The 15,840-nt window shown below is 34.9% G+C and overlaps 1 protein-coding gene across 1 annotated transcript; it reads right to left on the bottom strand.

The window, feature by feature from the left end:
• Nucleotides 1-5,903: 5,903 nt before the first annotated feature.
• LOC149803860 (protein BTG2-like) lies at nt 5,904-7,303 on the bottom strand. The gene has a single exon (XM_089953674.1). It carries the CDS (start codon nt 6,988-6,990, stop codon nt 6,466-6,468), a length of 525 nt encoding a protein of 174 aa, XP_089809800.1. The 5' UTR covers nt 6,991-7,303; the 3' UTR covers nt 5,904-6,465.
• Nucleotides 7,304-15,840: the final 8,537 nt, after the last annotated feature.

Genomic DNA, 15,840 nt, shown 5'->3' with positions numbered 1-15,840 from the left:
TACACTGAAGCATAACAAGCCTTCTCCCTCTTTGATGGTTCCCCAACTCATGGTTACTATTAACAGAATACAAAAGTACAACTTGAAATTTAGAAGTCTGAAAATGGCTTGATAATTAGCCAAGACATTTAATGCAATTTAAACAAAACAGTTCACCTCTATTGCTGTATTTGATGCAATGTTTTCCTTACCCTCACTGGTGCATCAGAGACCCCAAATATGTAATTGTAACCTCATTTTTTACACCAAGGTTATGTTTTTACTCAGTCTTACCCCTCTCCAAGTTCTGACACCAAGGGGATTTTCGACTCAGTCCTCCATACTGATTTGATGAAAGCTAGCTTATATAAAATGAAATGCTTACTAATTGATGTTAAATATTCTACGAAAGTAAAGAGACACCATTGATGTTGCAATCTAAATAAAGGGCCACTGGGTACTAAAACTTCTTCTAAACGTGTGTGTGTGTCCAGTATATTTTATAATTGCATACAAGTGCAACAGACACTGCAGGTGTTTTATTTGAACGTATTCATTAATCATTAGAGTTTTAATATTGTTGTTTTAGGACTACACAATTTATTAGTTGATTCAAAATAAAATATTTTCAGAAAATAGTTATTATTATTATTATTATTTCAAACTCCTGTTTCCGTCTTGCGCTACATGACTCTTCTTACATCTTGCAAGTGTTTCCACATACAACTGTTTTCTCAGAAATTAACGAAATGGGAAAAATCAGGAACCACAATTAAGATACATGGAGAGAAAAAAAGACTTCGATTTCAGCTGGGACAAAGTATGTGATAATGGTCGGGAGACTCAATTTTACTCAGCCTAAATTTAGATTTATTGAATTACCTGTAGTTAACAAAACACATAAATGGTGAAAGGTAAGGAAATCTGTATCAGGAAACTTGAGCAAAACACTATGATCAAATTATTCATGTAACACTGGTTAGAGTGGCATTGTTTCCTGGTACTTGACCACATTGATGTAAATTGTTTGCATTGTGAAATTACTACAGCCTATAATGACATTAACTGAACTGCCTTGCATAGGTTTCCACTAACAAAATTTATCTCTTCTCCTAATACATTGACTGTCTCTTGGAGCAATATTCATGACCCTAGCAGGTGTTCTATTTGTATCCAAGAGATATGAGCCAGGTACAAATGTGAAGTCAGTACACCATACATGTAAACCAAACCAAGCCAACTAGCCAGATTTTTCCCTTGCAATATGTGTATTTGTTCAGTGATTCTGAAACAAGAGTTGGAGATCTTTTTCTTTCCAACCACTTGTGCAACCACCAATATTTATACTCTTATATAATTTGTTCATGTCGCGAAGAGTGTAATCTAACAAGGTAATGCTTTCTACTCAATTCTGTTTGCACTAGCATTTGACAAAGTTTCTGAAATAAATATGGTTTGAACTAAGAACATAAATCAAGAATTTTCCAGACTGACATCAAAGTGCACAAAAAAAAATAATGACTAGTGTTTTGTTTTTTCTGCAAAAAATTATTTTCTGAAGAATACATTTGAAAGGTAATATTCCAAGATTCAATTAATTATTGCCTGTTAACATTTTGTGGGAATACGAAGTAAATTGACAATATTCTAGAAGTGTGCTCTACCTTGCCACTAGTTGTATTATACAATTTTGCACTTTGTATTGGGTTTAATTTGTGAAGAAAAATTATTTTTACCAGGCTTTTCTCGCTGGCTTCCTTTTTGTTAATAGTAGTTTTGTAAATCTTAGGCATTGTCTAAAGAATTTTAAATTACACATTTCTTTCTGTATATGACTGATTTGTATAATTTGGGTTATAGTGTATACAGCTGAACCTTACTTCAGATGTGTAACTGTCAAAAGTCTGCTAGCTCTGCTTGGTCATTTTCACTTCAATGATATATTCTTAAAAAAAATGAGCCAAAATATCTTCATTCCCTTTTTTTTAATACATTTGTTATTCATTCATAACACTTACATTTGATGGATAGGCCAACTCAGGCAAGATTTGTCTTCCTTTTACAAATTAGTTTACACTGAATAGTTCAGGCTAATCTTTTGAGCACACAAGAGGAGCAGTTTTGATCAGATGCTTAGATCTGACTCATTTCCACAACTACATGTACAGAAATTTCAGGCACAGTACTTAAAGGTAACATAATAATATGCTAAATCAGGCCCACTTAAACACCCTTAATTTCCCACAGCTACTAATTAAAAATCTCAGATGTGTGATACAAGCCGCAAGAATTTTTGTATACTTTTAAGTTGACAATATGCAGCAGAACCCAGCAATGACACGACTACATGTCAAAGAATTACAAAGCAGTTAGAACTGCACTGACAGTCACTCAAATGGGAGTGCTTGACTGATGTGATGATGGAAACCTCAAAAACCTATTATATGCCTACCAGTGTTGGTAATAAGTTCAAATTTCATGATCAATCATCGGCTACACCAACCAATCGATGATTGATTATTAATCTATTAAATATGGCTGCTGTATGACAAATGACTAAAATAGTGCATCAATTTTAGCTAGGGTCTAAGTAGAATATAATCAAAAGTTTTGTAATAAGAATTATTTAGGATTCTTATTTGTTATTTTTTTTAAATAAAAAGAAATTATCAAAATTATGTTTATGTGTATATAACAAGAACCTGAGCACAGCTGAACAGGCAAAATCACTTGTCATGTAAATGATGTTAATGACTAGAAGGTAGATACATGTCTAGAATCACTTGATTATAGTTAAAAGATGAACGTCATTAACATGAACAGTCGAGTCTTATAACTAGAAAATCTAAAATTTTCAACTTTGAATTGAAGTCTTCAACACGCTAAGGTAATACATGTAGGTACAACAGAGTTATTCAATCAACATTTGGAGCAATACTGTATGCCTTCAAATTCTTATAGAAAAACATAATCACATCTATATTTTCTTGTTTTGACCGAGATCACTTTTTATTTATAAGATGGCCTGCAAGGCTGAAAATCCTCTCAGAAGAAACACTAGATGCTAACACCACCGTGAACTTGCATAATTTATCTGAATCCTATCTAAAACCATAAATGAATACAAAACATATATTAAAAAAAAACCGTTTATTCTAATTTTTCTTTTCTTTTGACATTTTTTACACAACATTTTTAGTAAATGTGGTGTGATTTATGCCTTAGGCCTATATTTTTTTTAAAAATTACATTTCTCTCTTAAAATTAATATGGCAAGACTCACCATGAAAATACTGTAAAATCAAAACAAACTTTTGTTCAAGATTGAACACACATTTTTACTAACCAATGATCGTTTATTATTTTATGCACAACTTGCAAATAATTTTGTCAGGTTTAGGCTGTTTTTATTTGCTGGACAATCTCCCTTTTTCTTAAACCCAAAGTAGATCCCATTTTAATAATTTTTTTAGGAAATTAAAAAAATTCACTTTTGCCATTTTTTAAACAGATCGCTTTTATCATGGCTAAATTATGTTTCAAAAATGGAATAAAACAAGAATCAAAACTAAATATTCTTCATATTATCATTATTTTTGCATAATCTATACATCATTTCAAGAATTGTATTATTAAATTTATATATTCTGGGGTTATTCCAAGTCAATAGTTACATTAATTTAATAAATTTATCAGTACCATAAGTAAACTTGATCATGAAAAGTCATACTCAAGTAATCAATCAAACTGGTTGGACAAGTGATTCTCGAATAACTCGGTCAGAACGGAACTAATGCCTACAATATATATATATATATATATATATATATATATATATATATATATCTCCATAATTTAAATATACTGGCTAGATCCCAGTTTCCATGAGTGAAAATATTTGATTTTCTTTGATCTTACCATATGCTTTGTCTTGCAAACTCAAATTCAGTCATCAAATAATTTCTCAAAATTAATTTTGGGAACAATTTTCGAAATGATATGGCCAATTAATATTTACAAGAAAATAGGTCAGAATTTGTTTAGCATGCAAGATTAAAATCTTAAGGTATAAAAACAGTTAATCATCTACTTTAATAAGTTAAACCAGACTGGTTAGCTGAATCAAAAAAGAACGTAATAGTAAAATTAGGAACATGAAAAAGTGTGAAGCTTCACCTACTGTGCTTTTGTATATGTATCACCACTAAACAGCCATGCATTCACTTGCCGCTTCTTTAAAATAGAATAATATCCTCAAAGGTTTGAACAACCATGTTTTCAACGTCAGATAATGTCTAAATACACATCGGCATTATCAGTAATTCAGCCTGATGCACAATGTTGGATATGTTCTGTACAATCAATTCTTATCCACTTACGGTTTTTCCTATCACCCCATATTCAATTTAAAAATCATCCATAATTTAAGAAAAGGAAAGAAAAAAGTTCCTACTAAACAGTTGCATTAGGCAGAATGTGAACAAATATAATTTATATGGAACAAGTAGTTCCTACATCACGTTCATATTTAGAGCATTGGCAATTTTTGTACACATCCACTGGCTGTAAAACTAGAACAAACGTATTTGGCCACCTACTTGACATTTTGTAACCCCCACTGCGTTTTTAAAAAGAAAGGTATCAAAGATATAAAAATCCAGAAAACTTTATCTCATTCCTTTATAAATTCTAACCTTACTGTTACTAAGGGGTACCTAACATTGTCATCCAGTCAGGTCTCAAACCCAACTGGAATTCTCATTAAAAGAGGCAAGGTTCCTAAACAGAAGGTAAAAACTTGGTCTTCTGCATCCAATATTTACAACATCTCATTTTAATATTGCTCAAAAATATTTAACAAAAGTTATAAAACTCTGAAAATTATTCAGAAATATTAAGTGCTAAATCACTTCATAGAGCTTAAACCCCACCCCTTTGCAAATATGGACAGTATGTTAGTAACAACTTTTGTTTGGTTTGAAATGCAACCGTGTTAGGGATCCCTCCTGAAATAAGGCAAGTTTTGTGTATTTTTTAAAATCATTGCAGCTTTTCAGTTTTTAAATTATGGGAAATACAAACTTCCCAGTATGTGCGTGTTTGTCGGCAAGTACTAATGGCCAGGACCATCAATTCACTGCATGATATAACAAGATGTGATTGTACAGGCTTTTAATTAACTCTAAGATACCACAAGATATGTTTGTGTATGCACAAAATAGAAAATTGGCAAAAAGGCAACTTTATCAATTAAACCAAGTTACCATACAGTAATAAGTTGTGAACCCAATTTACAAGAATCAGAAGGAAATAAATGCAATCGAAACAGTAAATACTTGAAATGGGCATTTATGGATCGATTCGGAACAAATCAACCTTGCTAACAATGTGACAAATTTATGTTGTGAAAGCAGAGAATTTAACAGCATTGACTCCTGTTTTTATTTTTTATTGCTGTTAGTTACTGGAAAAAATGATGATGTGGATGCATAGATCATTTTATGATCTTGACTATACTCCAGCACTCGTACAAAATTACCAAAAACACTTTTTCTCCCAACCTTCTGTTTCAACTCTGTCTTTTGTCATAGTCATTCATTTTTTTCCCAAAGCATGTCTCCTAAGGTTGGTCATTTAAGTCTATTAACTACATTTTTCTCCATTAAATCTGGTAGTTGTGCACACGCATTCTATCTTGTTAAAGTAATAAATTAAAGTAACTTGCCCAAACACAAACATCTTGTGATCAAAGTATGTGCCACTCATTGCCATTGAAATGTGCCAACATATTCATACTTTGTACATGCACTTCAGATGTTAATCATACAGGTTACCTTTTCTGCAAAACTTGTACACCACAACTTTTCACAATTCATGCAAATACATACATACCATTCCCAAATGCATGAAGAAAATAACAAAGATTTCCTAAGTAGGTAATTTTTATTCCATTATTTTTTTCTTTTTTGTAGAAACACTATATATCTGCTTGTACAGAGACAAAATAGCTTTCAGCTTCAACATTTGGTCATCTGTACAAGCAATGTACACAAATTTACACATAAAATAACTTGAGATCAGGATGTGCATAAAATTTAGTCTGAAAGACATTCATCGCTGCTTGTAAGGCAGTGTGAAAATTAAAAATGCAATAAAATACTTCTCATCCTGAGCTCCCGACATTGTAAATAATGCCATTAAATTAAATCTCGAATTGAATGAATCTGAATTCACGAAAAATATCAATTGATCATTCATGATATTAATGATATTAAAATATCCTACATTCATCATGATCAATTATTCTATCACAATGACAAGCACTACATTACCATTTTATCTACGACACCATGCAAGACGAAATGTCGAACAATTACTGAAATACATAAAATCGCAGTCCATGGAAGTAAAGCCAGTGTCGTGGTCCTCGTGCGAAATAGAATGATATAATGAATGAGACGGTGATAGAAACAGTCTCGTATTTCCTCAACTGGAAACCAAAGTGGCAAATTTATTAAGGTTTACCCCGCTCATTGAAAGCCCTGGCAAAGCACTCAAAAATTGTTCCTTACAGGTTAAGTTGTAGGAGTTGTTAAGGTCCGATGTTTCTCCGGTACTGGCATCCTCTGATTGTGAGGTATTTTCTTGATCTGCATCGTTTTCACTAGAAAACAACACACCAACACTGCCGTTCTCTCCTATCCTGTAGGAAACTTCGTGGGGATCTACCCACATCGTCAACTCCCTGGGGAAAAAGGATTTCATCGTAGTCTCTTGAATTCCACACGATAAGCCAGCTTCCCGGACTATAGGGTCTAACGAGTGGTTGAATCGGATACATCTATAACCACTACCTTTGCATGGTTTGTCAGGAAACCAATGGTCTTCGTAGCGACTATGAAGCAGATTTTGCAGCTTTGTATTGAAGAAATGTGTTTGTACACGATCTACATTCCTGGATCTGAGAATGTTCGTTAAAAAATCCACAGCACTTTTAACTTCTTTCTTCATAACGAGCAGTTTTTAATCATATATTATCTCTTCGACAGTTTTTTCTCCGCTGACAACAAGCCCCAAACAAGATGGCTACCAACTGCACAAAGATAACACTTCACGAACCACTCAATGTTGTTTTTCCAGCTTTATAGAGTACTTTTTGTATAGACGGTGATGTTGAACATTATATTTTGCTTAAAATTTTCGAAATGTAGCTGATCGCAAATGACTTTTCCTCGAGAGCACCCAAATACTTCCCACCAGACTGTTCACTCTTTGTTCGCTGTGAAACCTCCACTGGCAGCCTACGCTATGTAAATCACATAGAAGAGGATTTGTTTACGTCACAGGTACTGACGTATGTCTTCTTTTAACCAATCGTATTTCGTTCCATAATTAATCATCATACCATATTAGGTGTAACTAATTTTAGAATATGATGTGCGAAAACAAAAATAAACAAAGTTGTAGGTCAAGTTTTCGAGAGGAAGGCCTAGGGGTATGGAGGAAATCACAGCCATAACTTTATGTTTATGTTGTGTGTGTCTTTATATATATTGATAGATACACATATCACATCTGGTACTTCGAAGTCCCATTCAAAATATACATATATAAGATATAAAAGAAAATGAAAACCTAGAATTATGGGGTTGATTAATATTCATATATGTACTACTAGTGCAATAATAACAGTCCCAGTTATACAGCAGAGAAAGGTTTCTTTGTTGTTTTGATACTACGATTTAGACGCATTTGGCGATTTTGATCTTGGAGGGTCGTTTGGCATGTCGAGGTCCTGTTGATCTAGACGCCGTTGCCGATATCGATCATTGAGGAGTGTTGGTAGGTGGAGATCGTGCTGGACAAAGAGCGTGGTTGAAAAAAAATCAACCATACTTAATTGCCCTAGATGTGTAAAGGGCTGAATCAGTACAGTCCTCGCTGTACCATGCCGAGCAAGTGTTGGTACCCACCAAAAGGCATACAAAACAGACAAAAGCAATAAATAAGGCAACACCGTTAAATTACAAGGTCAATGTGTGTGTGTGTGTGTGTGTGTGTGTGTGTGTGTGTGCGTGTGTGAACAGTTCTAAAGTTACAGATGTATGATCACAACTCCCTCATTCTCAGTAAGAAGTATTTAGACAAAACCGGAGCCCCCAACCCCACTTTTAAACTTCCCTCCCGGGACATTGCTTCTGGACTCTTTTGCTGCCCCCAACTCACCCTTCCTCTTCATCGTAGATACTGCATGTGTCTCTTCATCTTTTTTATGGACCAAAAAAGAAAGATTTTTTTTTTAAATAAAAAAGCCAAATCAAAAACAATCAATCAAACAAAGGAACAAAAAGGACCCCAAAACAACTAAAAATGATATCCAAACAGATACACAAAAAAACAACGAAACAAAGAAAGATAATATGCCTCTTTAACATTTCTCAATAAACAATACATATTCCCCCACCCCTCCACATAATGTTATTGTCCTTCATGAAAATACGAAATGGGGTCATTGTGGAAAACGATTGAAGTTTGCATGGAGGCACGAGAGAACAATATAGAAATTTTTGTTTTCCCATTTTTGTTTGGTTTTTACAGCTATAATTGTCTTTGTTAAAATTCAGCATTGTTCCCTTTTGCTCCCCGATGCTTTTAAAAGATACCATCTGTCTCATTATGCAAACAGCGCGGCGACCACATTAATGAGGCTGCCCCGGGGAGAATTCCGATCTCCTAGTTATTTCCGTCGAATTTTAACAAGTTAGAGAAAATTACTTCCTGACTGCTTTCATTTCCCAGACAGGAAGATATTTTCTTCTGATAATCTTGTTAATTGGTGCTACAGATTCAATAGTTCTTTTAATTATTTCATTTCTCACTGACATGTTCAAATTCAGATTATTTCCGTGTTTTCGTTAATAGTTTTGGGATTTTAAAAATAAAAATTGCTTAAACGACATTTGCAGTTTATAGCGTGTTTCTTTTTTTTTTTTATAAGGACAACGAGTAACTCTATATTTGTATTTATTTTTTAAAATATTTTTTTACAGGTTTGTTTCTCACCACACACAAAGGTATTTCCTTATGGTTCCTTTTATGATATACTTCAACAAGAATTGTCAAACTGTCATTCTAGCACGGCTATGAATTACCACGAGATCCACCACCACCACCAAGATGATCATATATTATTATTTGAAATATCTGGGACTAATTTACACCCATTATAGTTCCAGAAAATATGCATATATTAAACAAATAGAAAAAGAGTACCATAAGCGGTCCATTATGCACTCGCCATGTGAGAAATATTTTTTCAAATATTTTTTGTTTAATTTATTTAAAAAAACTTTCATTCGTCGGTTACTTGACATTTAAAATCTTAAATCAATATGTATCTTTCTTGCCTCCAATGTAAGACATCCACAAAATTTCCTAAAGGTGAAAGACATAGAACTATATTTTTGGGCGGATACAGAATGTGTTTTAGTCTCTGGCTTTTTACCTACTGCACCCGAAATTGATTGGTACATTTGTTTCAATGTAAGTCATAAACACAAAGAAATATTATCATTGTCTCAGATGCAAGTCATCTACAACGTTTAGTCAAAGCATGTGGTACAGTACTTAGGTTTTGTTTTTATTTGTTGTAATAACACTATTAACACATTACGGGCTGTATCATGCCGATATTAAAGAGACAGCTTGTTGTTTTGGAGTTTAACACTATTTCTCAACGCAAGATAGTCTATACATGACGGCCAGTAAAATCCCACAATGGTCGAGCATGAGACTCGAACCCACGCCGAAGTGAGATGACAGTGATCTGTAAAGTCGAGCGCTTTAGACCACTCGTTTGCCCGGGGCCCGATATAGGGGATAAGTACCTTTCAGAAGAATACACCGAGCTACTGTAATTGGCCTTTGTGGGTATCGAACCCGTACCTCTTGGAATACAATTCTGGCGCTCCACCATCTGAGTTACTGCAGCAGAAAATTTAGTAGTGTTTTGGGAATCGTTTTATCTTCTTGCAGTACCTGTAACCTGGACATCGGTCCTTTTCACCTAATGATGAATATATCTTGTCGCAAATACAAGTAAAGGCAACTAATGGACGGAAGGACGGACAACGTCATAACATGAAAATTCCGTCGTATAAAGTGCATATAAAACGTATCCAATCAGCCTCTACCAGGTTTGATCAGACAAGAGATTAGAGGGTGGATCATTTTTCTTGTCAAACCACTAAAAGAGATGGAAAGTAAAGCAAATAAATCTAAATAAGAATTTCGCCAAGGTAATAATTCCTTGGCGCCCCATAGGAGACTTATCTGGTCTGTCGGTCGCTGCAAATAAATGTTCCCTCTTGAACCCCGATATTAGCATAGCTGTAGCTCTTTTGATTTCTTTCAGCATACCGTTAACTACAAATAACTCACAGGTACCGGTAACAACTAAAATTGATCGACCCTGCTTTATCATTCAAAACAAGATCTCACCCGACCAGCGGTCATAGCGGTATCCTTTTGTGACGAAAACAGAAAAGCACTATGAAAAAATTTACCCTTGAAATTAATTTTTAGAAACGAGAACTTGTATGTATGTTTGTATTACCTCTGCTAGTGTTAAAGTTGCAAGCACTGAACACTTGTTCTTTTTCTAACTTTGCACCGTATAATAATAATAATAATAATAATAATAATACAATACCCAGATGTAGTTTCTGATTTGGTATGTATACGGCACATCAGCACAATCCTGGCTATATAATAGCCAAGTAAGTTTACGTATCCCCAAAAAGGCATACAAAACAAGAGTAAGGGCTATAAGTGTGTGTGTGTGTGTGTGTGTGTGTGTACACCGCATCCTTAAATATTAAAAAAAATGAGCCCTCACCTGGAACATCCCGGATTTTTTTCTACTCCATTAATGGCTTGTTACAATATTGCACAAGGGTGTATCACCGATTCCCAAGTTAGAAAGAGGATATTTTCAATTTCCTAAAAATTATGTTCAAACGTGTTGTAGTTGTTATGGTAGCCACGAAACTTAAAATAAATCGTTGAATTCATTTGTCCTTTTGTTTGTCCTTCAAAGAGCGTTGGACTCTTAACCAAGGTTCAATATCAGCCAGGCTATGTGGGTTTTATTGGTGTGGTTGGGAAAGGCAATATGCTTCTAATTCCTAGTCATGATAAAGTCAACAATGTGTTAAAAGTAACGTTAAAATCTGAACAAATCAGACCAAATCAAACCAATCCGTCTGACGTAGAAAACGTCTCTTGATTTTTTTTTTTTTTGATGATTTTCTCATTGCTCGCGCGCACGTTTTTATAGAAAAATAATTGAGGTCTGAAAGGTTTAATGGATGCATGAAAATGGTAAATCAATGTCTCCGAAATGTAAAGACCAGTCAAAACGAATGCTGTTTGTACCGAGCGTTATTCTTAAAACAAAATTGTTTTCCTTTTACTTTAGAATCCATTGTTTACTTCCACGTTGATAAGAAAGATGATCGGCGCACACTTCTTTTGTTTCCTCCTCTCAGTTATTCGTTTCATAAAAGGGACAATGGAATTTGGACAATTAGGACATCCCTTTGCCAGTAGGCCTGTGGAACGCGTCTTGAGCTTACTTTTTCAGTATAGTTAAGAAACTTACATTTCTAACTTTATTATATTTTTTTATCAATTCACAGAGAGAGAGAGAGAGAGAGAGAGAGAAAGGTTCAATGAAAATCGTGCCAGTAATTTAACCATTTGCCAAAAGAGAATATAATCATTTGCTTGCATAGTTAGGCTCAGACTTAATAATTGAAACGAACGCTAATTACGGAATTAGTTGGCAAAGAAATAAGTTTGACAAAGAACACGGTTTCAAATAACGAACTAATCCGTTGAGTTAATCACTTTCCTTGGTTGTTTTGTACTGTGTCTAGTGCCGGTTTTGCCACAGCTTTATTCTAGTAGGAGATAAAATTACATTTGCTTGGCACAGTAGATTTTGACCAGTGAACCCGTAGCCATTGTGCTATCGAATTTTACTTCATCTAACTAAAATCGCACCTGAGCAAATCAAGTAAAGATTGTGACGTCAATGAAAGCCTCACAATACTCGTGTCACATTTGTCAAATACCTTTGTCTGGTGAATTGTAGCCAACTTGAGCAAGACTGGTGCCAAGACAACGGGAGCTAAATCCCCAACGATTGTAAGTAAAACCAGTAATTGTGAACTTGGCTATTGTGTTTATTTTCGTCGTATTTTATGTGGTTGTTTCCCCCCTGTCCGCTTGGCATGCATCCAGCCAGAAAATATATCTACACTGTTTGTTGTGGTATTGTACGAGCTTAATTAACTGCACAGAAAATATTGTTTTAGTTTTTGTTTCGGAATTTTTAATCTCCCGACGCGTTTTTGCATATCTGATCATGTCTCACGAAAGTATATATACAAACGTAGAACTTTCTTGTCGGGCGCAGCACGCAATTATATATATCAAAGACTACATTGTCTAGTATGATGTCTGTCGTAAATTTAATCATAGACGATATGCAAATTGCAATGTTTTACGGCACATCAACACGAAAGTGGATATATAGTGCCGACAAAAGATTAAGTTCAAACAATGTAAAATTAAAATGTGTGTCTGATTTGGATTTTAACATAGCTTTAACAATTTTTCAGTCATATCGCTACGATGTCTGCAGTGTGGCAGTTTATAGTGATGTCTAGCACTGGGGCATCATGCCGCAGACATGTAGCATGATGTCCCACCCAGTCACATTATCCTGACACCAGGCCGACCAGTCCTAACACTAACCTCTTACTACTGAGCGGCAAGCGAGGCAGCTGTTAGTACCATTTTTGTAAGTCTTTGGTATGAATCGGCCGGGGATCGAACCCACGACCTCCCGCATCCCAGGCGGACACTCTAACCACTAGGCCACCAGAGCGGTGAAAATTAAAATGTATTATTCGGCAGAACTAAATAAAACATAAAATGTCAAAAATTCTCTGTCAAAAGCATATAAAATAAGAGATAAAGGAAACGTGTAAAAAACTTTCAGCCTGATTAAAATGAGTTTTATAAACCGCATTCTCTTAAAAAGTCCACGATTTCCTCCGACGGTACATGGTCACACAGTTTTTTTCCCAAGCGGTTTAATTCAAAATACTTCTGTTTCACAGGGAGGAAATCAACACACTCGAAAAGAATGTGATACAATTCAGTGGACAAGGCATGGTACGCATTCCTCTGATGTGGGTGGGATGCATCAGTCAGTTATGTGTGATCGATACGCGATCGGTAAAATATCACTCATATCTTCGATTTATTTTATACGAGGGATGCAGTGTGAAAGAGAATTCCAAAAGATGATGTAATTTTGTTTTTCATGACGTTTCAACGAAGTTCAAAGCGTTGAGTATGGCTGTCATTTTCTGCAGTAGCAGAGTTGCGAATATATTAAGCATCCAAACATGCGGACCGGTTCATTTTCTTCAGTTACTTTGGCGATATGGAGGTCCGATACCTAGACTTGTCTGTGAACCCGGGAACGTATAATTGGTCCGATGTGCCCTCGTGCACGTCTTAGGTGACTAATGAAACCAATCCTTTTGACGTGGGATGCATCCCGTGAGTATGTTCTAGCTGAGAAGACCGTCGACATTTTTTTTTGAAATCGAAAATTTGGCATTGTATTTAAAGAATTTTACTCCCTTGTTATTGCTTTCATATTTGTTATATGTAATTTCAAAGCAAACTGACACATATTTAGTCAATTTGCTAGTCATTCTTTTATGGATGTTCTGTATCACATTTCGGCATTTTGCTTGTCTTTTGTTTGGGTTATGGATTTTCTGTAAGATATTTAGGTTCTTTGCTTGTCTTTTTTGTGTTACGGATGTTCTGTATCACATTTAGGCACTTTGCTCGTCCTTTTTTGTTATGGATGTTATGTAACATATTTAGGCACATTGCTTGTCTTTTGTTATGGATGTTCTGTATCACATTTAGGCACTTTGCTTGTCTTTGGATGTTCTGTATCACATTTAGGCACTTTGCTTGTCTTCTTTTGTTATGATGTTCTGCATCACATTTAGGCACTTTGCTTGTTCTTTTTTTTTTGTTATGGATGTTCTGCTGATATTTTAAAGGTAACTCCGGGGGAAAAAAAATTCGCTTTATTTTTGGTTTACGATAATTTCCACCCCACCCACCCCAAATCGAAATTACACACTAACAATACGAAAAATAAATAAATATTTTTCAGAAAATTTGAGTTGTCTTCATGTCTTCAAATCCTTGCACATCATCCTGTCGACTCTTGAAGAATTATAAAAGTTTTGTTTAATGACACGTATTACAACAAAAAAATTCAACACATTTTGAATATCTGAAGATTTCTTGAACCGTTAAAAATAATATTAAGAAATATCCGGCTTTCCACGAAATAGTCGCCTGGCCCTTGTGAGCATTTCGAGTAACAGTTATTACTCCAGGTATTGGGAAACGTACTAAAAATGTACAAACGCAGGCTGTTGATTGGTCAGATTATGTTTGGGTTAGATTTGGAGTCATGTAATGTTTAATGATGGAGGGGCTGGTTCGTTAATTATAATATAGAGAGGACACAACAACACCCGCTTTTATCTTCGCTCCAACCTGATGATTGAAATATATATGTTAAGTAATTTTTGCTGTTGTTGTTCGTAGTTGGGGAGTAACGTTAATAAAGACTACGTTTTTCTGGGGTTGGTAAGATTTTACGTTGTTTACTTTCGGTCAGGGTGAAGAACTGTCGAGTCTTCGTATGAGCGTGTTAAATCTTGGATAAGTGTGCTAGATCTTGGGATAAGCAACCTCGTGTGAATCTCTGTTTTTCAGAAGTGGGAAGAATGTGCGCAAGTTTCCATTTATCTGGAAAAAGCATTGTTACTGAAGCTCCTATTTTTTCACTGACGCGTTTAAACATCGTCGGTGACTTACGCCATCAGCGCGGCGGCTTTACTGACAGAAATGGAATTAATAATATATTTAATTTCTTGTTCACATATAGTAATTTCGTTTAGGGTATCGGGTCATCTTTTTGTGGGGAGGGGGATAGGGAGAGGAACATGACCATTATCAATAGTTGAAATTAAAGTAAAACAATCGATTAATAAGTTAACCTTTTCTTTTTCATTATAAATGCAAGACGAAGTATTCTTTATTGTATTGTATTTATTGTGGGGTACATTTTGAAGGATTTATCTCTTTAAAAGGTAAGTTTGTGAATTTTCAAAATGTTTAGTAACTTTTATAAGTCTTTAAAATTCCATATTTATTGTAGGATTTACCTCGTGTAGTGGTTCTATTGTGTCTCTTTTTTGTGCCTCTTTTATTACTGTCATGCGAAAACGTAATTAACCCTAGTCCTACAACGTAAGACACATCACCCGATATTTTTGTTCTGGGGGGTGATGGGTCTTATAGACCATTCTTAATAAGAGCCTCATGAATATTAATGTATCGCGAAAACGAGGCTCAGCTAGGTAGGTCGAGTTGTCCAAGTAAAGATTGATGGAATAGCATCAGGTTATAAGCAACGCGTGTTGGGTGTCCATCTATAGTCCTCTTGCTTAAAGTGTCAGACAACTGTATTTGTGAAAATCTAACAAAAGAAAAAATAAACCATGAGTTAATTGCAATAATCAGATGTAAAAAAAAAACAACAATTATTTCAGCACAGACCATTGAAATTATATCACTGTAAATAAAAATGCCAGAATATGCAAGAAAAACGGAATATATATATGTGTGTGTGTGTGTGTGTGTGTGTGTGTGTGTGTATCCAGTCACGCACGTTCTCTCTCTCTC

This window comes from Sinohyriopsis cumingii, chromosome 3 (genome assembly GCF_028554795.1).
Source record: "Sinohyriopsis cumingii isolate HCF-2022 chromosome 3, ASM2855479v2, whole genome shotgun sequence".
NCBI classification, from domain to species: Eukaryota; Metazoa; Mollusca; class Bivalvia; order Unionida; family Unionidae; genus Sinohyriopsis; species Sinohyriopsis cumingii.
This window is presented reverse-complemented; position numbering and strand designations above follow the sequence as displayed.

Coding starts and splice junctions, on each gene's coding strand:
- LOC149803860 (XM_089953674.1), bottom strand. CDS start 6,990: ATGAAGAAAGAAGTTAAAAGTGCTGTGGATTTTTTAACGAACATTCTC.